At 35.5% G+C, this 27,229-nt stretch overlaps 1 protein-coding gene across 1 annotated transcript in view; it reads left to right on the top strand.

The window, feature by feature from the left end:
• The window catches only part of LOC115456367 (homeobox protein OTX1), a 71,774-nt gene that overhangs the window by 24,208 nt on the left and 20,337 nt on the right, over nucleotides 1-27,229 (top strand). The window contains exon 2 of the mRNA XM_030185390.2: nucleotides 9,607-9,969. Coding sequence (XP_030041250.1) covers nucleotides 9,723-9,969 — 247 coding nt within the window. The 5' untranslated portion in view covers nucleotides 9,607-9,722. The remainder of the gene's footprint in view (nucleotides 1-9,606; nucleotides 9,970-27,229) is intronic.

Raw genomic sequence — 27,229 nt, 5'->3', positions numbered from 1 at the left:
ATTATATACCAACCTCATTTATCTCCCCCTGAAAAATCATTATCCCACATGTTAATCGTGATAATAGGTCTGGAATCGAATGTAACCCGGTATTAAGTTCGTTGTCCCTAGGGAAACAGCGGGCGAAATGCGAGCATAATGGAGGGAATTTTAATAATAAAATTAGAGGTTAATATTAATGTATAAATTAATAGAATAAAGGAAAAATATTTTTATTTAATTGAATTCGTTTGAAATATAAACAAAGCTGATACTTTCACGATTTGATTTAAAATTCTCGACTCGAAAAATAATAGAGGCTTTATTTTTAATTTTGTCTGTTTGCTCAAATGTTTGTTGGAGAAGCATGCCAAATCACTCATTATATTCAAATAATTGAAAAATATTAAAGCCTTTTTTTGTGTAACGTATAAAGTAAGTCGGGGACCAACGGATCACGGATAAGATAGCCATCCATTAATAAAAGGATATCAAATACAAATGGATGTAAATTTTTTGATAATAACTAATAAGTTAATGTGGTTGTGATTACGTTTTATTTACATTATATTTTTTATTTATTTACAAAATATTTTTTTATTTTTTCTTTCCTTACCTGTGCTGTAAGACATTGCTTGCTAAATTATATTCTAGGTCAACCAAAAGTAGCTACCTTGAAGGTTTTGATTACCTTTTAAAATACCAAAAATGCGATGATAAACAATTTAAACGGTTATATCTTTTGATCTCGTTGACTTACATGATTGATTTCTTCAAAGCTGAAAGAGACTATACACCCGAGTATTAAATATAAATTTAACCTCGATACTTCAAAAAAAAAGTGTCATAGCAAACAGACAGTCAGGAAACAAAGTGATTTTAAAGAGATTTTTTGAATTTCGAAACCCTAAAATCGAAGATATTTTCCCCATATTCCCCCAAACATTTCACTCTAGCAACCCTATTATACAACGATTGCACAAGTAATGAGAGTATCCGGTTGCATCCCAAGCGGTTACACTGCTTTTAACATCACGACCGCCCACGTGAGGGGTCGGCTAATTGTTTTCTCTACGCCTAACAGGCCCAAGGGAGTTGCCAGTGATTTCTTTTTAAAGACCCTTCTGGCCGATGCTATCTTTGGGTTATTAATTTGTGATGTTGGGTATCGTGAGACCGCGATGTAGTAACACTGGTTCTATGCTATTGTTTTTTCGTTAGTTCAATAAAATTTGTTTAACGGTCAATAAATTGATGTTATTTTTATGATTTATTTCTAGATATACGTAATGAGACTTAACATCTCATGTCTCAGGATGGAAAGCGCAGTGGAATACCAAACAATACTTTGTAATTCAAGGTGTTGGATGGTGTTTCGACTGTTTATGGGCGGTCGTATTGCTTACCATCTTACCTTATCTTGTTCTGTCTGTCTGTATGTTATCGAATTTCTCAAAATCTACTGAACGGATTTTTATAATGGTATGGATATAATTTACAATCCTAAAAAGGTTATCGGCTACTTTCTATCCCGGGACAGTATATAGCGGGACTTTTATCCCGGAAAACTCTACGAGGACGAAGCCGCGAGCAAAAGCTAGTTATAAATAAATTTATTAAATTAATTATAACTCTAAATTACATGCCAAATAACGCTTATCCAGTGATACTTTTGAAAGGAGGAAAAAACGATCAATATAATTGGTTGTAATTTGGTACGTCATGCGTAGATTGTGTCAATATTTTTTATTGATAGCGATGATAAAATTTGTGGAATGTTCAACTAGGAACATTATTTTGGTAGTCAGTCATCCTTTTATCAAATTTTACCTGGCTGTCTGATGTATTTCCTTTGCTGCTAACATACTATAAGCCATAGTCAATAGTACCACTACACAAAAAAATCCAAATTCAAATATCGAAATGAATACGTTCGAAATTCAAATATAGAAATAGAACGCCTTGTTGCCAGTGTTTGGCGAGCTGTCATGTCGAACAAAGCTTTACAGGCCCTCGGATCCTAAATGTATTGATTTTTTTTATTTGACAGTACGACATTAGTTGCTACCGACAAAATGTTATCTTTGATGTGTTAATCGATGTACGTTGCTAAATAAACAAATATCTACAACATTTATCGTGTTTTGTGTAGTGAAAACGAATTCTTATTATATTTATTGTTCTTTAGATAAAGTAATACTTTATTGACAGGACCCTCTTAATAACCAAAAAATTGTTCCGTAATGTTTTATGTTAAAATAACAAAGCATTTTACAATCAACATAGCGAACATTAATTTTAAAATGGTAATCAAAATGGCCGGATTAATAGCATTTAATTATATGTAATGAAAATGATTAATTTCCGTTGCAATGTTTGCGGCCGTGTCGTTGTCATTTACCAATATTACAAATAACATAATTATTGCAGTTTATAGCGTACTAATGAACGCACGATTCCGCTTTTGCAATTTTCTGTCATATTATTTAATATCAATAAAATTTAAATTGATAACCGAGGTTAAATAGAAGAATAAGTTAGACATTAGAATATACATGATAGTGACCGATCTTCTTAAAAATAATGGAACTCTTTATTGCACAACCAATAAAACATATAGAAATACATAGAAACAAATACAAGACATGGTTACACAATGGGCAGTCTTATCGCTAAAAACGATTTCCTCCAAACAACCTTTGGATGGATAGAAACAAACGTATATATAGATAGCAGTATGTAAAAATAAGGCAAGAGGAAACGTGTTGATGATATAAAGGACCTAACTGACAAGTATAAACTTCATTACCCTTAAAAAAAAATCCACACCCATTTCCATCATTATATACCGCAACCCGCACCCAAACCGAAAAACCGTCCTGTTTTGACAAAAGCGTAATTTCGGCCGTGATAATTACATACCCAGGGGGCCATTGTGACAGATCTCACGCTTCGGAACACACTATTACTGCAACAATGGAGGTTTTAGAAAAAAAATGTCGCTCCTGACTGTCGGCATTTTTTGCTGTTATAGTGCCTAGGTTCTGTATTTAGATTAGGCAAAAAAGCTTTTATTGATACTACAATTGACACATTGATAGATAGAAATGGATTTATCAATTTGCATTCAATGATTGATTCGTGGAATGAAATAAATGAGATGATCGGAATAACCGTTCGGAATTAGATGCTGTCATTGACACTGGGAGCAATATCAGTGACAAAAAGTCGAACTGTAATTGATCAAAATAAGTATTTCTGAGGATAAATAGCAATTGAAATTAGTATTTCGCCGAAGAACGTTATTATTAACTCAAAATTAAATTTATTCTCTACTTGGTTTATTTTTGGGCTTATTGAGTTCCGTACACAACTTCTGAGAAAATGCGCTAAAATAATTGTAAAAATCTGGCCAAGTGTGAATGGAAATGAACAGAGTGTTCCGTATCTCAACACCTTTTCTTTGTTACTGTTTGTATATAAATAACAATACATGGTTAAGTATTCTGTAAAAATATCAGCCCGCTACCAGTACGGTTCAAAATGAACCGACAAATAGAGGCAAAGTCAGGAAAAGAATTCCCTTGTATTCTAGATACGAAATCATTCAATGAATGAGACAGTTGTAGTCTACAAATAATTTTACTGCAAATAGGTACTTTGAATGTTTTTATAAATATTATATTATGGGTTCCACGCTCACCAACCCGCATTGGACCAGCATAATAAGATTACTCGTATGGTTCAAACAATTAAAAAGGAAGGAGATCTATAACGGGCGATGAATATCAAGAATCGTAATACAACTACAATATTAACTCATTGACTATAAAAAGTCAGTTTTCTGTATTAATTTAAGGTTTTCTGCGTCCCTCTGCCCATTTTAGCACTGGGCACGTTTCGCGCCAATTTGTCACACTGACAGCCAGTGCTGCCAACTGCGCAAACACGGCATAATGACGGCGCGCAAAGGGCGCGATATGTTTGTTTTTTCGCCGCGCACAATATGCGAACTGTTTGCTTACGTGTATTATTTATGGACGCATTCAATGGACAAATAGATTTTTAGCGTCATTCACACTAGGGGATGTGTTAATGTGACGAACTGTTATATTTTTTTTATTAAACGTAGGAATTTTTGTATTCAGCCAAATAATTATCAGTCATACTTCCTAGTCTTAGGAATCTTTATATTCAGCCTAACAGTAGTAGAAGTTTCTGTAGTTTAGATAGATATTATGCATCCATTGCATGGACTGTGAGTTTAATTTAACTCGACTGAGGTATTATCCTGTCTCGCTAATGAATGTCGATATGTCGGTTACCTAATACAGGTAAACGGGTCTCTTTGAGTGTAACTGGCTTATCGTACTTGAGTTCCAAATATATAATGGCACTGTCTATGGAATTGAAATTACTACAGGACAGTTAACGAGTAAAGTTACTGTAATGTTCTACTAGTATGGTAACTTTAGATTTGGGACCTAATCTCCGGAACATTTGTTTCATTTTCCTTTGGCACATAAAAAAATATTCAATATTATTTCGCTTATCTTAAGGTTATAGCTTAAGGTCCATTTTTCATACATTTTGTTTCACCTTTAAAATTTAATACGACGAAATTTTAAAGGCCGAAATATCCATGCATATTAATTATTTTTACGTTTTTCTTTCAACTGCGAGAACTAATCACTAACTAGACGTGAATTTAAATTCTTTACTTGTCAATACTTGTTTAGTTACCCAGATTAAAGGTGAAACAAAATGTATGAAAATGGACCTTGAGGTATCGCCTTAAGTACTATTGGTTATATTTTTATTTTATTTAAAATTTCGAGCGCCAAAAAATACTTAGTATTGTGAAGTTTTTTATTTATGGCCATGGCAAAGTGACTCCTGATGGCGAGCGACCTAAGGTCCTGATAGAAAGTCGACTGACGAGAGATTACCCCTTCCCAGTCGACACAATTATGCCGGCCTGTTTGTACAGGATATACACAGAATGATCCCGGAGTGCGACACAAAGAATATGGCGGGTTTTAACACTTGTATATAGGGTTGCCAGTTTTTTCAGTTTATAAGGAAGAAATGCTTAAATGGAAAAAGAAAAACGGGCTTTCAGTTTTTTACCCGGGACAAATGAGAAACAAAATTATGTTGTATTTTTAATTTTTCCGAGGATCGAGTCAGTTTTAACATATTTTTATTCGTTTTAACATATTTTTAACAATCAATACAATTATAATCATAGTTAAAAACAGGTATCAACTCTCTTTTTATTAAATTTATTAAAAACCGAGTCGTATTGATATGTATGCAAAAATACGAACGTTGCGTACGTGAGTACTTGTCAATCGTAGATACGGGACAGAGTATGTCCCGCCGGGACATTTTAAACTGTGCCTAAAATACGGGACGTCTAGCAACGCTACTTGTATACCTAAATATCCGTATACAAAATATATTCTACCACAAGCAAGATATGTAAACTTAAGTATGCTAAAGGATAAAAGCGGCGATAGCCTAGTTGGTTGTGGAACGGACTGCCGAGACGATTGTCCGCAGGTTCATAACCCAAGGGCACACACCTCTGACTTTTCTAAAAAAATATCTGTGTATTCTTTGTGAATTATCGCTTGCTTTAACGGTGAAGAAAAACATCGTGAGGAAACCTGAGAAATTCTCTATTAGGAATTTTCGAGGTTGTGTGAAGTCTACCAATCCGCACTAGGCCAGCGTGGACTAAGGTCTATTCCCTCTCAGTAGTAGAGGAGACCCGTGAAAACAGTGGGACAGTATATAATACAGGGCTGATATATATCATTATAAGTACGCTATGAAACCAGTTATAGATAAATTAAAGAGAAATTAAGACGAATGGCTGGGACAAGACAAAGGCTCCACGTGCGCTCGGCACGCGTACGCCATCAAAACCATTGTTCTGTCAACTACGATAGCGATACAAATTCGCTTCCTGCATTAAACGTATCAAGTAGTTATAGTTTGAGTGGAAGCGTACTTGGACTTTGAATTGAGATTTGGTTTGTGGAATAATTAAATTTGATGTTGAAATTTTTTTGTGGATTTTATTGTTTTTTTTTTTATTTTCTCCCTACGTTTCGAAGACTGCAGCCTTCGTGGTCACGGGAGTATCATGAAGGCTGCAAAACCGCGATGAAATCCGAAAACATTCGCAAAATTCATTTGCACGCTGTGGTCTCCTATAATTGAAGAGGCACGTCACATAGCTAATTGTAACAATGATACGACATTGTTTTTATTATGTGCCGTTTATCCTTCGTTTGAGGTCCTTAAATAAATAAATAAAAATAGGAAATCACTATAATTTTTTATGTTTTAGATTTGAATAAACATGCAGATAAATAAAACATACTTTTTTATATTATGAAACCACATATACTTACGCTTTTTATCTCTGACTGGGTGGGCAGAGGCGAAACTGCAACAACTTTTCGCCACGCTTCCGTCGTGTCATGATCTGATAGCGGGCGAACCATATCACCATTATGAAAGTATTTTTTATCAAAGTAATTAAGTTACGAAGTTGACAAACGAACTAATAAAGTTCACAAGAACTCGCTAGATGCAGCTTCTAATTGTTGTTTTGGCAATCTTGAGAGACCGTTGTTCGGTGGATATCCTATAACTAATAATGAAAATATTTTTTGATATTTATCTTTATAAATATCTTTATATTCACGACTTAATTCGTAATGAAATGAAATTATATGATTTATTTGAATCCGTAAAATGTTATACATTATTGTGATTCCGTCAATATTAACTCTACCACCAGTTCGGAAAGCAGTTCTCACCAGAGAAGAACGGGCAAGAAACTCTGGTGTTGCTCTTTTCAAAACCAGTTTAAGGTAAAAAATATTAACTAGACTTTGTATCTGTTTGTTACTTCTCTATGAGCTAACTTAATTTACATCGAAACTATCCATAGCAATAATCATCTAGCTATCATTGCCGTATATTCTATAGACACGAACGACCATATAAACTATTTTTTCAAAATCTGCACTAAAATGGCAACCAAAAAGTTACTGTTATAACTTATCTATTCACTTGAACAAGTAATTTTACTTATTTGACTAATATTTTTATTCAAATCCAGGTTTACTTAGACTCGAGTTCTTATATCATGAGCGCCACTCCGTACACCCAAAAGCTGTCAATATTAACCATAAAGTCAGTTTGGATTGCAGTTTAATTCAGTTGAACATAGTGAATGTTCGAAACACCAAAAATAGTACGTAGTACACATATATCGATCTACATCAACTTAAAAAAATGATCTCTCAAAAACCTAGTAATCCCCACAAGACAATCCGAGATTATCTATGACGCATAACAAACCCTGCTTATTGTCACATTCGGCGGCTCAAACGTGTCCTTTCGTGGAAACCGCATAATGCACTTTCCATTTAGCCACCTCGGATCTGTCAACAAAAGATAATCCCCAGATTTATCTACGTGCCAATCTCTACCATCGCCAAATGATAAACAACTCTACATACATACAAATAGATTTTAAAATTAACTAGCTGTGTCGCAAGGATTTCCGCTTAAATAGATACTCCTCGAAAGGTGTTCGATTGTGTAACTGAAAGTTCTTTGGTTGTTTCACATCATTGGTTTTCCGACAATTGTGGTGTTCGAAGCTGGCAACATCTAAAATGCCGTCTTTTAAACGCAGTGTGCAGTTAAGCGTTTTCTTGCAGACTTGTTCACTCGGGTCGTCATTGGAGGTATATCGTTTTGCCTAGATGTTTTAATGAAGGTATTATTGAACTTTGTTTTGTTCATATACGTGCAATTCTATAATAATTATTTCAGTTGATAAGTATTTTGATGCGATTCAGATGTATAAATAATATCAGCCCAGTATTATATACTGTCCCAATGTTGGGCACGGGCCTCCTCTACTACTGAGAGGGATTAGGCCTTAGTCCACCACGCTGGCATAGTCCGGATTGGTAGACTTCACACACCCTCGAAAATTCCTAATAGAGAATTTCTTAGGTATGCAGGTTTCCTCACGATGTTTTCCTTCACCGTTAAAGCAAGCTATAATTCACAAAGAAACACACATAATTATTTTTAGAAAAGTCAGAGATGTGTGCCCTTGGGATTTGAACCTGCGGACATTCGTCTCGGCAGTCCGATCCATAACCAACCAGGCTATCGTCGCTGTAATTTAGATGTGAAGTGAGATAATTTGATAATTTAGTAAGGGATGTTAAATACAACCCTGTTTCCAACCCTAACCTTTGGCACAGACCCAGCAATAAACCAAGTTATTATATCACTCATAACTACCCCATATTAAAAATAGAGTGTAACAAAAGGACCTCTAACTACCAACAAATATCACGCCCGAAACTCGACCCCGAGCGTTCGTAACATATCTGTTACCCGCCGCGCCTTTATTCCAATTGTCATCACTCTGATATGGCCCCTCAATTTTTTTCTACACAAAAGCAAAGGTCGATCATACCTCAGCAGCCTCAGGTAAAAATAAAAAAAAACCAAACGTGACAAAATGTCTGTAAACATGTACCTACATACCTTTGCCGAATAAAAAAAAAAATCTTTCAATTTTGCAATACCGATTCGTCACGAACGAAACTTCCCATTCAAATTTTAAATTTCGAAGGCGTTCCACGTTTGACTTTTGTTAACGTTTTTATGCCGTGTTGCAACAGTGCAGAAAATTCTACCATTCATCGGGTAATTGTGAAATAGTTTGATTGGTAGAAAAAATTACGTTCAATGTAAAAATGTTATTGAAGTTTATGAGGTTATTAAATGTTGTATGGGCCGTGAATAATTGCGTACGATGCTCGCTTGAACATGAAAATTGATTGAATTATAATTGCTAGAGTATTTCAATTGTAATATTTTGTATGGAAGGTAGTAATGAATGGATGTTTGCTTTATATGAATAAGACGACTACAAAGTATATTTTGATTGGTAAAAGTTGTTGGCGTCTTGTTCGATACAAGTGATTTCTTCTGAAGCACACATGATTTCTAGAGAAGTTTTATAAACGGGTTCTGACAGTGATTTTGATGTTTATTATATTGACTTTACAAATAAAATGTCAGAAACGTATAAACCGTTACATCTAAACCTAGTTACTACAGAAAGTCTTATAGTCCTAACTCCGGACCAAACTTTAAATTATGTTATGAATTATGAATTTGTTATAAAAAGTTCAATGACTAAACTTCATTCACTGTAGCCTAGGAAAGGCTTAGTCTTTACCATTTGTGCATACTACAAAAGGAAAGCTAGGTTTTATATAAGAAAATCTATAAATTCCTACTGCTGATCCAAGGCTTTGTATTGAATCACAGACTAGTCCATTATAAGGTTGGTTATAGACCCTGGTTGATATCGCAACACGACAGTACATCCTGCTGGAATATTTTTCAGAGCTGATATTGCTATTCTAATTTGCTTCATTTTTTTACCAACACACCTTGCATCTTCTATACCCGACATACTTCTATACGTCCACACAATTGTTCGTTCACATTACTCCATGTTTTACACGTTGATCCCAAACAATTTATAATTGTCATCATCTTTTACAGATCAACACCACAAAATGTCATCACACGCGCCATCATCAACGACAAGGCACTGAGAACCCACCAGCCATGCCGTCCACACGCAAACGTCTACACCGGTGACTATTGAGCGTTACACGATGGCGCTGTTGACCAACTCGTCAGCAGCGGGGGGTGCGACGGCGGGACCCGGCGGGCCACAGGCCCACCACTCCGCGACGCCCCTGCACCACTACTTCCACTATCTGAAACAGCCGTCGCCGCTCGCGCAGAACCCGTACGCGCACTCGGGAGCGCATCATATGGGCATGGGGCCAGGGCCGCTCGGGGGTCTGGGCCCCTTTGGATTGACGCCGCATGGGTTGGAGGCTGTCGGGTTTCCTCAGGGTGAGTGTTTTAATTTTGCTTGTACAAAATCTGGTCCAGTAATACAAATGGTGTCAACCAAAGTTTGATTTTTAGCTAAAATTTTAGATATTGAGAATTTGTTTTTTACTGCGTACATCAAGGTCTTAGTGCATCCTCGTTTAGAAACTTCTATAAATATAAAAACATTGATACTTCATTCAAAAGCTGTGTATGAACACTTGAGTTTTGGTTTTGAACGAGTGAACCACGCTGACTGAACCTTAGCAAACAACTTATCAATAACTTTCTTCATAACCGCTATTAATATTTATAACTGATCTAAACCAGCGTTTCTTTTTATCAAACATTTTATGATAATACATTCATTGGAACTGCAACGATACATTTATCTCTACATACATTGTAATCGAAATGTAAGTTGTGCTTTAAAACTTGACTTTGATCGAGTAGTCAAGACAAAGAGATAAGGTGGTCAAGTGCGCGTACTTGAATAGACTTTAATGTTATAAAAAGCCTCAGGTCCGTTGGACAGTAGAATAAGACGTGGTTGGCTCTTTCTATTTAATGTAATTTAGAATTTATATTCATAATATCAATAATTAGTGCTGTTTTTGAGTGATTGACTTTCGCATCTGCCTTCGTCTTGGTTAAAATTAGTGTGAGTTCTTGTGTGAGATAAATAGTATATAGAGATCTCTGGTAGATAGGCTGGAAATTCAAAATGATTTCATACTTCGATTAAAATAACAAAAGTTTGGTAGGAAAACAGAAAATTTCGTAGCAATACCTACCACAATTATAACGATAAACAAAACTACCAACCTAACAGCCGAAATCACCAAAACAACGTCGGGAAAGCGTTGCATAATTTACGTACCAAGAAGACATCCTTCGAAATAATCAAAACAGCCCATCCTCCCCGACGTAAGCCGCTTAACTCCCCCTCTCCCTGCCCTCCCCGCACGAGGGTTGCCAGTTACCACGCTACCCCGAAATGTGGGGAAGGCACCTTGTTAGTTGGCTCTAATTAGTTACAATGTTATGTTGGCTACACTGTGATGTAGTTTTTTAAAACTTGAAACAGTTTGGCTCGTGTTTTTAGAATATAGTTATGGTTTTACGTTTAAGTTTGAGTATTTTTATCAGCTTTAACAAACACTTCGTTTTTGTTTTGAAAGACGTTACTTCATCGGCATTCTCAGTAGACGAGAGTTTAAGCTCCACCAAATGTTAAAGATGATGGATACAAAATATATGTTAGCTATAAGGCTTTGCAAAAAACAAAAAAGATCTAATTTCTATACCTATATCGTAATAAAGAAACTGCTATTGCTATATTCCCACCACCAGCTATATTCCTTTAACTTCTCAATAAAATATGAAACACAACCGATATTCGAATTTTAAAAAATCGAATCCTTCATCCTCTAAAGAGTCGAATATTTGAATTTTCAAAAATGGAACCCGCTGTTAATTCGAAAGGGAGCGCTCCAAAGAAGCCGGATTATGTCCCCCGAACGTTCCGACGACGAGTGCGTTCGAAAACGTTCCGAGACGTTTCTGCGTAAATGATCTGAGTGAAAAGGAACGCAGGATTGTTTGCGCAGTGTGGGCAAAGAAAGATTTCTTGGAGGGACGTTGTATACTACAATGTATTTGTAAATAGGTCCTTGAAATTGCGGGGAAATTGTAACATGCCTTTTTCTTAGACCAATAAACGCAGCGTATTCGCTGTGCAAGTTATTCTGTTGATTTGTTTGGACTATTTATTAGTAGAGCTTTTTATTTTTATTGCAATGTAGCGATTGCAACTAACTCTCGGTTATATTATGTTTGTCCGTTGCATCAATACAACTATGTATAGTTTCTTCTGGAACTAGGATAAAAAATATTAAGTTCCAATTTGTACCAATATTTTTTTAGATAAAATCCGGAAGGCTCGAACAATGTGGGCCGTCACGTTTGTGGGCCTTCCGTATTTTGACATTAAAAAGACACTGCCCCAGTTCGTTTATAAAAAAATCACACGATTTTAATCCGCAAAAAGGGTTCGACGAAAGAGTACGAAATATTTTTTAAGCTTCGCAATTCAGGTAACGATATTTTTTAGTTGGGATAATTTACAAAGGCACTTTTGACGTTTGTGAAGCGTACCATAGACAATTTATCTCCTATTGTCGTTAAAGGCTTTATACTAGCTTCTTAAAGTTAAGAGCCTTAAGTTGTGGCTCTACATTTAAGGGCAAGAGATTACACAAACTAAAAACTAATAATAGCTTGGATTTTAAACTTAAGATTATTAATACTGATATTCTTGTATTGGATGTCAATAACATCTGAAACTAAAAGCAAATTCGCTCGAAGGAAGTAATCTTTGGTACTACTACACTGATTGTAAAAAATTCCTCTAGTGGAACGCTGCGTTGTCCCTGGGTGACAAATAATATTATTATATTTTAAACTGATTCCGGGAAAAGGCTTACAAAGACGGAGCAATTAGCAATCTATTTAATATATTCCATTTATTCGAATAAAAACTGCGCCCAAAGCAACGAACTTATATTCTTTTCAAAATTTATCTAAATTCACATCCCTATGTATAAGAATCTAGTATTGGGAAATATAAAATCCTATTATATTTATAATCTATGGTGTTCCAAATTCGAATTTATTGTTTTTAAGTTTTATTACACTAATTTGTAAGAGCTTTATTTTGTTTATGATTTTTGTTTATGACCTATTGTGTATAAACCAACATTACTTAACACCAACGCACCTATAAAAAATATAAATCTGTAAACAAAATGTACGACCCGTGGACCTATTAGATTTAATTTCCAATACACGTTTAATGCTCGAATAAAATTAATCCGCCAAGTTCCATTTTTAATCGTATCTCTGTCTCTTTTATTCATTTACGCCATCTGTATAGACATCTCGTTTACACAATAGAACGCAGCGTAACGCAGGCAGCTGGGCGTTCGTTTTTTGAAATTTATTTTTTCATTGTTATATTCTTTTTTCATTGGCATCCCTTAGATTATACGGCCAGTTGCTTTTTTAATCTTTGGCGGGCATAATTAATTGGTTTTTTCTTTTTTTAAATGTTTGTATATTTTATATTAGGAAACGGAAGCCGGATAAAAGCGGTAAGGTCCGTTACATTTTATAAAAGAGACAATTCGGCCAGTTTTTATAAATTATAAGAATGTCTTTAAAATTCTATAAACAAATATAGGTTAGCATATCGTCATAAAACCTTTAATAAAACATCCATAAACAAGGCAAGCCATAGTCTATTCCCCGTGGACTACACTGAGCGTGACAGCGTGATAGTGTTACTGCATCGTGTTGGCTTCTTGATCGATAACATACGTTGACATCGTCCATGGGAAGTTTGAGCTTAAGAACTGTGTTTTTATGTAGATCGCATTTTAGTCTAATACAAGGGTATTTTGACATTGCCTTAATAAATAAAACCACTCATACTTCTGCTAACATTGTGCCAAAAATCATCTATGAATAACGGATATAAATAATAATAATATGAGCCCTGTATTATATACTGTCCCAATGTTGGGCACGGGCCTCCTCTACTACTGAGAAGGATAACGGATAATTTTACTAAAAATCCCGGTTTTTTTTACCAATTTGTAGTTTAGTTGGAATGAGTTTGTATGTTATAATTAGTTATAACAATTCAGTAAGAAGTCTATGTGGATAATTGAATCCATATATAATAAAACCTAATTCTTAAAACATTAACTTTATTAAGCAGTAATTACATTATAATATTGAGGAGAAAAGAATTAGTAACCACTGTTTCTATTATTAATATTCCGAGGCTTTGTTCAGAAATAGGCAGTGGTGGAAATATATGATGATACGTATTCTAAAGGCCACAAGGCATACAATAATTTATATTTCTATTGATGTTGCTCTTAAGGACATCTTTTTCTTCCCACCGGAATTCCTCATTTTAACATAAACACTACAACTTTCTTCACGATATTTACTGGTGGTAGGTCTCATACGGGAGAAAATGCATGAAAGGATTGATGAAGGTGGAGAAAGCGAGAGAAGTATGCCATAATTGTGCAAAGTGGCAATCCATCTGGCTATCCCTTTGGTATAGAGCCGTGATACTATGTATGTAAACCATGATGGAAAAATGATGAACTTAGGCATCTAGAACTTTTACTGGTAGGTCTCTTATGTGAGAGTCCGTCTGGCTACCACCGCAATGTCTGCCGCCAAGCAGCAGTGTGTAGTCACTGTTGTCCGGTTTGAAGGACATTGTAGCCAGTGTAACTACTGGACATAAGACTTAACGTCTCATGTCTCAGTGAGCGCAGTGGAATACCTAACAATACTTTGTAATTCGAGGTGTTGGTGTTTCTACTGTTTCTGGGCGGTATCGCTTACCATCAGGCGAACGGTAAGGTAGTCTCCTCATTCAAAACAAAAATACTTCAATAATCGAACTCATATGCACGCACTATCTTTTCTCAACTAATCACTTCATATATCACGTCCAGGAATCGAACTCCCAACCCGCCACCCACAACACCCAATTCACAATCAGGTCAACGCGTCACATCGATTAAAGAAGCCGTGCTAAGCAGATTACACTCGTGGAGTCGACACCGAAATAAATACTTACAAGGACGTTTGGTAATAGTTATTTTAACTAGGAGTTGATGTTTTAGGACTATTTTTTGTATGGCCTGGGTAAAGTGACCTTACTGCAGTGGAGAAACTTTACGAAGGGGAACCCGACAATACGCAATCTTAACCCATTTAGCATCGGAATGTTTGCCGGCAAACATGACAGTTGCATGACATTACCCGTGTTACGGAAAAGTAACCTTATTATGTAGTATATAATGTTATATTCCCGTGACACACGTAATGTCATGTAGCGGTCATGTTTGCCGGCAAACATTCCGATGGTAAATGGGTAAATAAAATGTTGTTAATTTGTGGGAATCGTCAAAAAACTCATTTTGGTTTGCAACGTTTTTTATTTTTCCTTTTTTTTCATGCTATAACTTAAATTTTTGACATATTTAACAAATATGTTTTTAACCAATTTAAAAAAAGAAGGTCGCAAACGGAAATGAGTTTTTGACGACTTTCACAAATTAACAGTTTTAGAATAGGTCATTATTTTATTAAGAGAGCGAAATAGGTACTAATATGCCCGAAGCCGTACAGTTGTAATGATAATTGAATATGCAATTTCGAAGAGGACACATCGCATAAATACAATATCCAGATCTATATCTAAAAGTGTATAATCTATATATAAGGCGCGTTGGGGTAAGATCGTAGGAGGTGTAACATCGTATAAATCAAATAATTCGTAATTGTGTTATAATTTTTATTTTTGGACAACACTACCTGCGACCCCATCTTGTTCTCTACGTTCCACTAGTTCACATGATTGATTCCGACAAATAAATAATGTTTACGGTGCTAAGAAACAGAATATCGGTATTTCGTCGTTCCCTGGCAGAACCGGATTAACCCCTTGCAAGAATTTGCCTAATTTTAATTGAGTATCTACTGTTTTCAATTAACTTTTTAGTTATATAGTATCATAAAGGAAATAAATCTTGTGACTTGTTTATTCAAATTTGTCGAAACACCTATATTCCCTGAGATCCGATCTTTACGCATACAATTATTTGTCGTTAAAGAACGGATAAAAATCGCTCGACCTAGCACTTGTAAAATATTGAAAGTTTGTGTCAAAATTTATACACGAAAACGTCTAAACTCAGTAATTATGTAATTTTTTTTAGCTCAGGTGAATGATCGATTTTGTTTTATTTGTTACTTATGTACACGTGTATTATATATTTCTTCGAATATTTTTAAAAATATCTACAGTGTCACTCATGTGGGGTAAGATTGTACGCCTAGAACTATTAAAAAAACAAAGTTCGCTACTAAAAATATCTTACGAAATTTATAATTTTTTTTGAATGTTTATAAATGACTATCTAGATCAGAATATACTCTTTTTATGGATTTTAGAATCCCTTTAACATAGACGGTTTTAGAGAGTAGTCCGAACTATACCTGTGAAGGTCCTATCTTTCTCACCCATTTCTAAAAGTATGGTACTTTTTTAAAGCTTTATATAACATGAAGTGTTATATTTAAGAAATTGAAAAAATATATACCATTTAGTATATTTAATAACATATAGCTAAGTTAATAATTCATTATGATAACTTTTATAAAATTCTTGTAAAAAAATAATTCGAGAACACTGTTTAACACGTTGAAAAAGCGTCCGATTTAACCCTAACGTACCTTATAAAAATGAATCCCTATTTCCCTTGGTCACGCCATCACGCGTGAACGGCTTCACCGATTTCACTATTTTTTTGTTGTGTTTGTTATTGTCAGGAGAAGGTTTTTATGAAAGAAAAAATAAAAAAAAATTGCGGAAAATTAGAATATTTAAGAAAACTTTACGAAAATATTAATTTTATATAACTGTCAATTGTTTGAAATAACTGTCAGCGATCGACAGAATGCGCGCGTGCATACACAGTTAAGACAGGACAACGACTGTCCGGTCAGCTAGTAACAAATAACAACAAAACTTCTATAATTTTATTGCTAATGTAACCCAAACTCTAAACCATACTTTATTTTTATACCTTTTACATTTTCGGACATGTGCCCTTTTTGAAATTGCATATTCCATAGAAAATAATACTATATAGCAAAAGTTTGTTAAACATAAAATTTCCCCGTGAATATGGCTATAATCATAATTATAGTATATCTAACCAGATATTTGACCAAAATTCCAATACGCAAACATTGGCTCAAACAGCAAATGTTCCGAGGAACGCCCGATTAGTCGCGCCGCAGACGGACGTTACAAAAAGTCGCTCATACGCGTTAAACGAGGTCGAGTGTCGTGGCACTAACCGATCGTTTATTATACCTGCATGTGGAATTGTACAGAGATGATACAACGAATCCTTTGTCATGAAATTGAGTGCGATGAATCACTAGGTTAAATTTAGTAACGTTTAGGCAAAATATGTTTAATAGTCACATGGTAAATAAAATTGTGTAATATTATAAAAAAACCCCCATTGGCATGTACCGACGAGCAGCATGCTTGAATAATGTCTGTAAATTTACTTTTATATTATGGTTTCCAGTTTTCGCCGTTTCGAAATCGCATTTTCATGCTCAAAAATTAAAGGATATTTCATATCGTGCTATCCATGTCATGTGGTATAAGATGTAACAATGATTCTGGAAGAAAAAAAAATGTTCTGCTTTGCCTCTCACTGTAAGAAACAATAAAATACCTGATATTCTTTTATAAACAATATTGTCTTCGAAGCTTGTTCTTAACATTTATTAAATACAGAGTATCAATAAAGTATGAAGCAAGAAACTTCAGGATTACGGTATTACATAACAGAGAAAGGTCACATCGGTACCTGTCATTATCGATATTAATATCTGGTAGATGAGAAATATCTTGCGTAAGTACTGTTTCATTATTTCAAAGAGTTGATTGGTCAATTTAAAATTCGAAAAACAGTTTCATTTTTAAAACAATGTATACTGGCCATTATTTTGAAGGAGAAAAAAAAAGGTTCTTTATTTAAAAAAAAAACTGGTTGACGACTAAACTAAATATAGAAATTCTTTGGTGTGCTGTTTTAAATACAAACAATATTAGTAGACGATCCAAAGAATTCGTTCATTATTACTTTAGAACGTAGACTAGACTCATGCATAATCAATTTTTTAATAAGCTTAGACCTCGCACGCATAAAAAATTAACTACAGAATTATACAGACAACAATTTACATTAAAAATTTTGTCACACCGCGACCACGCGTAATCCCGTTTCATCAGCACCGGTAATGTACCAAATATAATAAATAATATTAAATTTATCATTTATGAATTCCACTTCGGAAAGCGGCTACCGGCGGCGCCCTTTGGTGTGCCGCCATCTTGCCGCCGCCATATTTGTTTTGTTATTTTTTTTAGGGTCCCGCATCCCGAGAATAATTTTGTGTAATTTATTTACATTGAAAGGTGTGATTTTGATATTCTTTCTTGATTTTAAATTATCGCTATTATCCGACTGCGTTTTGAGCCTTTAAGATTAAGAAAGATCTTATTTATGGAGTCTATAGTCGATACGTATTTCAATATTTGAGAATCCTAAAATGTACATACACAAGAGCCTATTAAGTTTAATAAATCTAGGCCTTATTGCACACATTTACGTGGACTTAAAAAATAATAAGGGACACATTCTGGTAATACTTAGATTTTTAGCCAACACACATTGTTTATAACGTTTTTGAAACTTCTTCAATTTAAAATATCACCATATAGATAGCTCAATACTACAAGGTTCTAGATTAATTAGTACTTATGTCGTGAAAAAAAGGAAAAAAGGTCATAAATAGTACTTATGTTGCAACAAAATATAAAAAAAAATATTTGTAAAAATTAGAAGACAATAATTCATGGTTCCCCATCTATCTTTGGGTTTTTTGGATTTTTTACTGAAAGACTTAGAACTATGTGATATATAATCATTTTGCACATATAATATAACATTTATAGTAATAGTGAGCCAGCGATATGACGTTAACTACTCACCTAATAAAGCAACACGACTGCCCACAAAGCAACTTCACCAAAAGTATACAATCGTTGCCTAGTAACAGCTAACGATATGACGTTAATTACTCGCCTGATGAAGCGACACGACTGCGCTCAAAGCAACTCCACCAAAGGTATACAATCATTGCCTACTACTGCTCTCATGACCCTGACAGATATAGTCTCATAGTGCCCAGTAATTACACTGGCTACAATGTTCACACCGGAACACATTGCTGGAATTTGGCGGTAGAAATAGACATTGCGGTAGTAATTACATAAAAAATACTAAAGCGAGGTTTTAAATTAGTAAGAAAATGCGCAGATGACTTCAGCACGCGATTTATAGTGTTACTGATGGTTGGATATATTTTATATCCGCCCGGATAGCGACCGTAAACAAGGTGTTAAAACCCGCCATAGTGGCCCACGTAAGTATGTGCGTTCCGGGATCAGCCTGTGTATATCCGGTTCAAACAGGCCGACATAATTGTCTCGACTGTCGAGGGGTAATCATCTCTTGTCAGCCGTCATTCTATTGGACCCCACTCCACTTACCATCAGGTGCAGTTTGCCCGTATAAAAAAACAAATAAAAAAAGTGTAAAAAATATCTTCGTCTCATCTTAGCTTCTGCAAATAAAGCAGGACTTTGGTGAGTGTCATATGTATAGAACTATGGAAATTTCGTGTTTACGCATTTGGAACTTCTCGCGCAATATATTGCTGCGAGAAATTGCTAGTCAAAACTATAATCTACGGAACCATAGATAAAACAAATTATAGTTTCTTATTTTTATATTTAAATTTTAATGCAGAACCCATGTCACCGTCGGGTGCTATCTTGGTTTACAAAAACTCATTTCGCTAGCATTATAGACGGTAGCGTAATGGATTGGAAACGGGTGTGGGTTCGATTCTCGATTGACAAAGTGTTATATATTGGATGTAATTTTTATAGTTGGTGGTTAAAAGTTGTTTTAAATAAAAGGTACACTTAAGAGGCTGGTGAAATAATGATGAAGTATTACCCTCTTATTCATAGACGTTTTTTATCTAATGACGGAGCATTACTGTGATAACAAGTCTGTTTCTCAGTGCTGACGGCATGGAAGCCTTCGCAGTGCGTAGATATAGGGCCGTTGTGATTGGCTAATATTGAGATACAACTTGAATCTAGTTGGCTGTCAGATAAACAAAGCTGAACAAACAGACTTGTTATCACAGCAATGCTCCGTTCTTAGATAAATAACGTCTATGAATAAGGGGGCTAGATTATATCCTCATCAGCCTCAGGATGGCCAATGTTGAATACAGGCCCTAATAAAATTAATACCGTCTTTTAGCATTAAGCATGCACAATAATATACAGGGTCATTTTGTAACCCTAGACTTAAATTTAACTGCGAGAAAGTCATCTTGAAAGAAGCAGTTTACTTTAAGTTACTTTAACCTAAGGTCAAAAACAAAAAAGTAAAATTTTCAAACAAAATAAATATTCAAATAGTCATTTTATTTTTACACACCCTTTTGCCACTACTACTATACTAGAATTCGTCGGAGCGGCAACATCGCACACAGTCATTGATAATATTATGCTCACGCACACGAACGAGTGATGCACACTCGGAGCGTAAGGGTAGTTCGTCGCACCGCGCGCCGCGCCGCAACCGAACAGCTGATGTCGCCGCTTTAACTACCTAGGATTTTGTGTCGTGCCACATCACTCAATCAACAATTAGACCAGCAGCGACGACGCTACGCCGACGTTACAAAAAGACACATACCTAAACATCATTATCATCATCAGCCACATGAAGTCCACTGTTGAACATAGGCCTCTCCTAAAGATTTCCAGACGGACCTGTCGAAAGCTGCCTGCATCCAATGTGTTCCCGCGACGTTTATCAAGTCATCTGTCCACCTTGCAGGTGGACATCCAACGCCAACATAAACATCACGCACTAATCATCACATTTCATTAAAACCATATTTTCTATGCTCAAACTATCATCATAAGCAAATGACACTAATCAAACAACCACAACTGCATAAGTTAGGTACACATAACACATGATTTCCGTAATTTTAAAGTGGTTTCATTCTTTTAAATCAAAACACACACATTCTAATGTAGGTAGTTCATCCATTTTAGTAGATAAATAGGTATAATAAATACGTTCAACGGTTAGATTTATAACACTCATAACAATAAAATATCATTCTGCAAGTCTGGCAATTCACACGAACAATTAATAATGAAGTTACAATCTTAATAATAATTAGGTAATGTGATAGTTTGAGGTAAAAATGTCGAGCGACGGGATACGTCACGGCGCGGCGCGGCGTCCCAATAGGTATCTAAACATGTTTTCAAAAAAGTAAATGCGTTTACCAATACCTAATGATGTTTAGTAGATTGCTTGTTCCTTTAAAAGTTGTTTCATACTTCAAAGTATTTTTAATACAGTTAATTTGTGACTACCTCGGTGCCGCAGTTGTATTATAGTACGGATGCTTTGCTAAGGTCACGGGATCGAATCCCGGATCGGACAAAATGATATTGGATTTTTCCATTCAGTACCTATCGCAAATTCATAAATCCACATTAAAATCGTAATGACAGCCTCCGACAGAAACATTATCAATAGATTGTGATTAGTTCAGTTTCGCGTACGCGTCAACGATGCAACTTCGCGATCGTAAAATATTCAAAATGACAAAAATATTTTTAAAAATAAACTCTATTTTATACACGTTAAGGTCGCATTTAGGGGACTATTTTAAATTTCTTTGTGCCTGACCGACCAACACGCGACACACGAGTTTAGCGAATTCCACAAAGTAGCGGCAAGGATCTGGAGTTGCCTGATGTCCCGATTTGCGCGGGATGTCCCGATTTTCAGAATTCTGGGGACGTGACCCGTTTTGCACCAATAAAATTATTAAAACCATTAAGTATTATGAAAAATAAACTACGCATTCATCACTGTGTTGAGTGCGACAATGCAATCAAAATAGCACGTATCATCTCACTAGCGCTGAAGGTACAGTTTTGTTTTATTCTCTTGCTTAGAGATGCGACTACCCGGCGATCTGTGCTTTGATGTTAAAACAGACATCCAAATTAAAACACAACTTTAGCATGACTTGGCAGTGATATTTTTTGTAAAACGCAATACATAAAACTTAAATTAAAAAAAAAATACTTGCTTTTTTATGTCCCGATCTACAACACTAAATCTCGATTTGTTTTACCTTCTTGATTTTAAACAAATTGACCCTGGCAACACTAGTCTGGAGGTACACGATATTTGACGAGCCAGAGTTTTACAACTAACACGTGCCCTCGCAGTGTTACCAAACTTTTTTTATTATTACCTTATTGTGCAATATCTTGTTTATTTTATACCCTGTATGCCTATTGAAAATGAATGATTGAATCCAAAATCTCTATTATACTTTATTACTTAAAATAATGTTTCAAAAATACTAAAATATTGCTGTGTATTATTTTAATTAGGTACACTTTTCATTAATCATTTCATCATAAATCATTACTTATTTTATTTTGTAATACAATTGTGTGTTAAATCTGTTAGAACTTCATGTAATAAAAAAAATCTAATATCAGAATTTTTGAAATGCTGTGTCGTTTTAGCAAGCTTTTTGGTAAAAATGTTTATACTGACAACACTGCGAGTTTAGGCGAGAAAGAGTACGACTATTGTATTGAATAATCGCGCGCTCTTCGGACTCGGTCAAAGACTCGGACGCGTTGCCATAGTGTCTATCTAGCAAAGAAATGGTACAGAAAGCATAATATGACGTTCGGTAATGTCTGCGTAGTCTTCTTTTAGATATTATGACAAACCGAAATATTAATGTTGGAATTAAAATAAATGTCGGAATATCATGTAGAATCTACAAAAGATACGATACCAATAGATTTAAATCTTGTAACTTTAATAATTATGTAGGTAATTTTTTGGTAAGAAAACTATTTTATTAACGAAAATAACGTTTATAATTATCGAAATATTTTTGTAGTAATTAATTATTGACTCAATGAACTGCTGCAACCAAGTCAGTGAACGTATTGGGAGTTCATTTGTGAGCTGACCTTCTGAACCCTATAGGTTCGGTAATAATATCATCAGCTGTGACGTAGTTCATTCACTTCAGTTAAGCGCGCTAAGAGACAGCGTGATCAAAAAACCATAAATCTAAAATCGGGATTATTGACGTAAATATTCGTTACTTATGAATAATATTTTGCACGGTGTTACCAGAGGTCACCACGAACCTGTGGTTTCATTTAGTAACGCAATGTCGAAATGACCCTGTATAATTGGCGTAATTTATTGCGTCCGCGATATGACTACCGTTCTGACATTTCGAATTCCAATCCCGAATTGAATAAACTGATATTTGGTTATTCTGCTCAATATCAACCCTGCTCTGGAATTTGACGATTGGCTCGACCTTAAATCAAAAGAGAACGCACGTGACCATAAGTGTAAGCCACCTCTGCCTACCTTTTCGGGATAAAGGCTTTGTTTATTTTTGTACTCATCAGGCAAAGCGTAGGATTAAAATGCGTGTCATTTGCACCGCAGTCTCGAATCTCGAGAGACGCGGGAGCGTTCGAGGGTTACTAAACGAGCAACGCGCATATACAATGTCAGATTTATACTTAGTCTCATAGGCTGTTTTTTTTCCAAATGTTTCTCATAAGGGTTTGGCGTGATTCGCATATGTTTAGAAAAATGTGGGGGGGCGAGGTTCCGCTATTTGATACGTAATCCACCCCTAGTGTATCGCATTAGGACTCATAAGCTGGTTAGGTATCAGCGCCAAGTCTGCTTCTAAATAGCAATATGTAAGCACTCTTCCAGTTTGAGGGACATTGTACTCCAGGCGTCAGAACACTTGAAAGGTCTATGACGAGCGCAGGGCAATGAGATCATTTGTAATTCAAAGTTCAGTTTGTCAGTTTCGCTTATTATTGGATGAAAGGCTCTCTTCTTATTTCTTTATTTCATAGGTTTTATTTACTGTAAACTGCTCTTAGCGTGAATAAAAAGAATCCTCCATCGAATCCTCACTTTGACAATGTTTTGGCTGAGATCCTAGCCCTGCATCACACTGCGTTCGACGTTCTGAGACGAATTAATATTTGATAATTCTTTTAAATGGTTTGAACAAAACAAATACGCACTCCTTTATCCACCAAGGAGTTTTCAGAGGTACAACCAGTACGCCCACTTTTTGCCAAGTTTATGCCATTATAGGGGGTGATCGTCACACACACAAATTCCACACTCCGGGCTGATACTGAGTAGAAAATAACAGAGCGGAAGATACAGCGCGCAATACAACTAAGCCACCAAGACATTCGATCGCCATGTCGGGCACAAATTCCAAACTCCGGATTGATAATGAGTAGAAAAAGCTTATAACAGAGCGGAAGACAGCGCGCAATACAACGCCACCAAGACATTCAATACATAAACTCAACAACTATTTAGCAAATGTAACCTATACAGACATAACGCTAGAACCCTACCCTCGACATTAACAAAAATACAATAAAAAATAACACTTAAATGCAGCGTGTGAAAGTTTTCACCCGGAATCTCCGGACCCCGAGACGACCCGGGATTGTTGCGCTTGATTGCGTCCGCCATTGTTCTGGTCCGTGAATAATGTGACAATGTATTTTTGAAACTTATTTGCATAGCGACAATGTGTCTTTTAGTTTGTGTGATTGGTTTCGTGTTTATAAGTTTGATGTAGTGTAATAAGGGAGTTGGTAATAGAACAACTTTACATGCCCTAACTTTATTAAATTGAACATTGAATCCCTCCTAGACGCCACGGCGGACAATCTCAATGGTAATCTGCCAGGTATGCGGAAAATATTTTAGTGCGAAAGCGCAATACACAGGCGCACTCTCTATTCCTTTTCTCTCATAGTCCGGTGAGACGACAATCCGACATTACCGGAAAAGAACAAGCGTAGGACCAACGGCTTTACGTATTTTCTTAAGACCGGGGGTATCATCTTCAACTTCCTAATTCCCAGCTGCGACAGTAATCTTAAAGACGGAATAATCCAGTCACAATTTTTGTCACGGGATTCGAATTCTTTTTCTGGGAATGAACAGTTCCAGTACCTGGTTGCCAAATGCCAACATAATAAAAAAAACATCTTTTTACTAAAATACCAAAAAAAGTATCAAAACTTCTTGATACTTTACACAATTCCCATTATTCAATTAGCATTGTTTGTACCGGGGGCGGAGTGTGTGAAAGTTCGCACTCCGGACCAGGGCGTGTTTGTTTATGCAATGGGCCTGTAACGCCCGGCGGCGGCGTGGGGTTAACTGTTTAAATTGATTTTGTCCTTTCGAAAATATTGAGGTTCTGGAAGGATCTTTTTTTTTACTTTATATGCTTTATATTCTACACTTTTATAAAAAAAATCTTAATGATTAGTCATACATAGAAGAATATAAAATTATTATTTTTTTATTATATTAAGCTTTATAATCTACACTTTTATAAAAAAAATATTTGTATAATTAGTCAGCTCTGCCTACCAGCATAGTAGGAAAGGCGTTGTGTTTAGCTTGCGTGTGAGAAATTCACTTATACCCAAATAACTAAATAATACCTAATTGCGCCAAATGAAATTAACTATGTCGAAAAATTTTATCAACTAATTTCAAGATTACGTTAACTTAGAAACAATAGTTAAACTCACTTTACAAATTTTTTTTATGGATTAAGTTCTTTACAAAGCATTTTAGTTTATAATTATCGTCTATCATATTTTAAATTAACTTGAAAACAAAAACTGTATGCGAAATAATGAACGCTAGGTATTTTTTATAACAATAACTGGGTATCTATTACTCTGTATATGAATATAATTAGTGTGTTTGTTTCTGGACATCTCCTGCGTTTTAGGATTGACTGAAAAAATATTCCTTTTAACAACCGACCAAAAACTGAAGTAAATATTGAAAAGTAAAAAAAAATATTGAAGTTTGAAACTATTTTTTTTTTGTCAACGCCTGTGATCGGTATTGCAACTCTTAATTGACTAAATCATTATAGAAAACAAAAAAAGCTCAACCTGTAAACCGAACCCAGGTCATTGCGATCTGTAGTTTTTTTATGCAAAAAAATTTTTTTTTTTTGCTTAAACTACTAGGACCTTTTTATAAGAAAGAAATCGTTTTTTTTTTAAGATTTTTTTTTTTTTGTAGTATAGGACATTTCTAAATAAACAACACTATCAAGAGGCTAAATGGTTAATAAAACACAACGGTACTTCACATCCCGCGGCCGGCGGCGGGTTTCCTCTAATTGCAAAGTCAACACGACACCGCTACTGTTTTAGTGTTTGCGTTTTTTGGCAAGAGGGTTGGCACTTGGGGTCGAAAGGACCCCTTAGGGTTTATTGGTGTGAGAAAAAATATATCAAGTTTTTAAACTGCTAGAAGTATTTCGTTTGAAGACTAGCCAACAGCCCATTCCATGAAAGGTTTTTTTTTTTATAATGACATACGTTTGTTAGCCTGGCAGGGCTTATACAAACACACCGGTCTTGCGGATGAGTGCTTTAGGCACTGCGAGCCCTTAAGTGACCATGCTGAGGGCGACCCTATAAAGGGTCACGACCTCGGCTCAGGACGGTCACTGAGAGAGGATGAGACATCAGCGATTATGGAATTACAGGTGGTCGCCATTGTTTATGGATCAGGCGCCTTATCCTCCATCTCCTTAGACTTCATTCATATCTCTCGAACGTTACGCATCGCGTAATTAGAAATTGCTATACAGAATAGCGGCAATAGCCTATTTTGGTGTGGAACAAACTGCCGAGACGAGTGTCCGCCTCAAACCACAAGGGCACACACCTCTGACGTTTCTAAAATTATATGTGTATTTCGAATTATCGCTTGCTTTAACGGTGAAGGAAAACATTCTGAGGACACCTGCATACCTCAGAAGTACTCTATATTGCGGTGAAGTCTACCAATCCGCACTAGGCCAGAGTGGTGGACTAAGGTCTAATCCCTCTGTTGTTACAATCATCTGAAAGTTTTTTTTTTGCTTTGAAAGACGAAAAGCTTGCCGTTCGCCTGATGGTAAGCGATACGACCGCCCATAAACAGTAGAAACACCATCCAACACCTTGAATTACAAAATATTATTTGGTATGCCACTGCGCTCGCCATCCTAAGACATGAGATGTTAAGTCTTGTTATGTATAGTGGTACTTTTGTAGTGGGACAAGCTTTGATACGGGCGAAGCCGCGAGCGAAACCTAGGAGATATTTCCTTTTGGATACAAAATAATTATATCTCGCTAAAGATTGAAGGCGGTTTTTGATATTAATTTATGTTTTGTAATTATTTTTAATCATAAACTTTATAAAGGCCACTCAAATATTTTACGGCCTATCGTAATCTATTTCAAACATGTTAGTAACTTTTATAGCTCTGTTAAATGTTTTTAAGCAATAGGCCTTAGTCCTTGATAAAGTAATAAAATTTGCTACTTAAAGCATAATTAATTAACCATAAATTATAT

This window comes from Manduca sexta, chromosome 2 (genome assembly GCF_014839805.1).
Source record: "Manduca sexta isolate Smith_Timp_Sample1 chromosome 2, JHU_Msex_v1.0, whole genome shotgun sequence".
Taxonomy (NCBI): Eukaryota; Metazoa; Arthropoda; class Insecta; order Lepidoptera; family Sphingidae; genus Manduca; species Manduca sexta.
The sequence above is the reverse complement of the archived record's forward strand: the minus strand, read 5'-3'. Positions and strand labels throughout refer to the sequence as shown.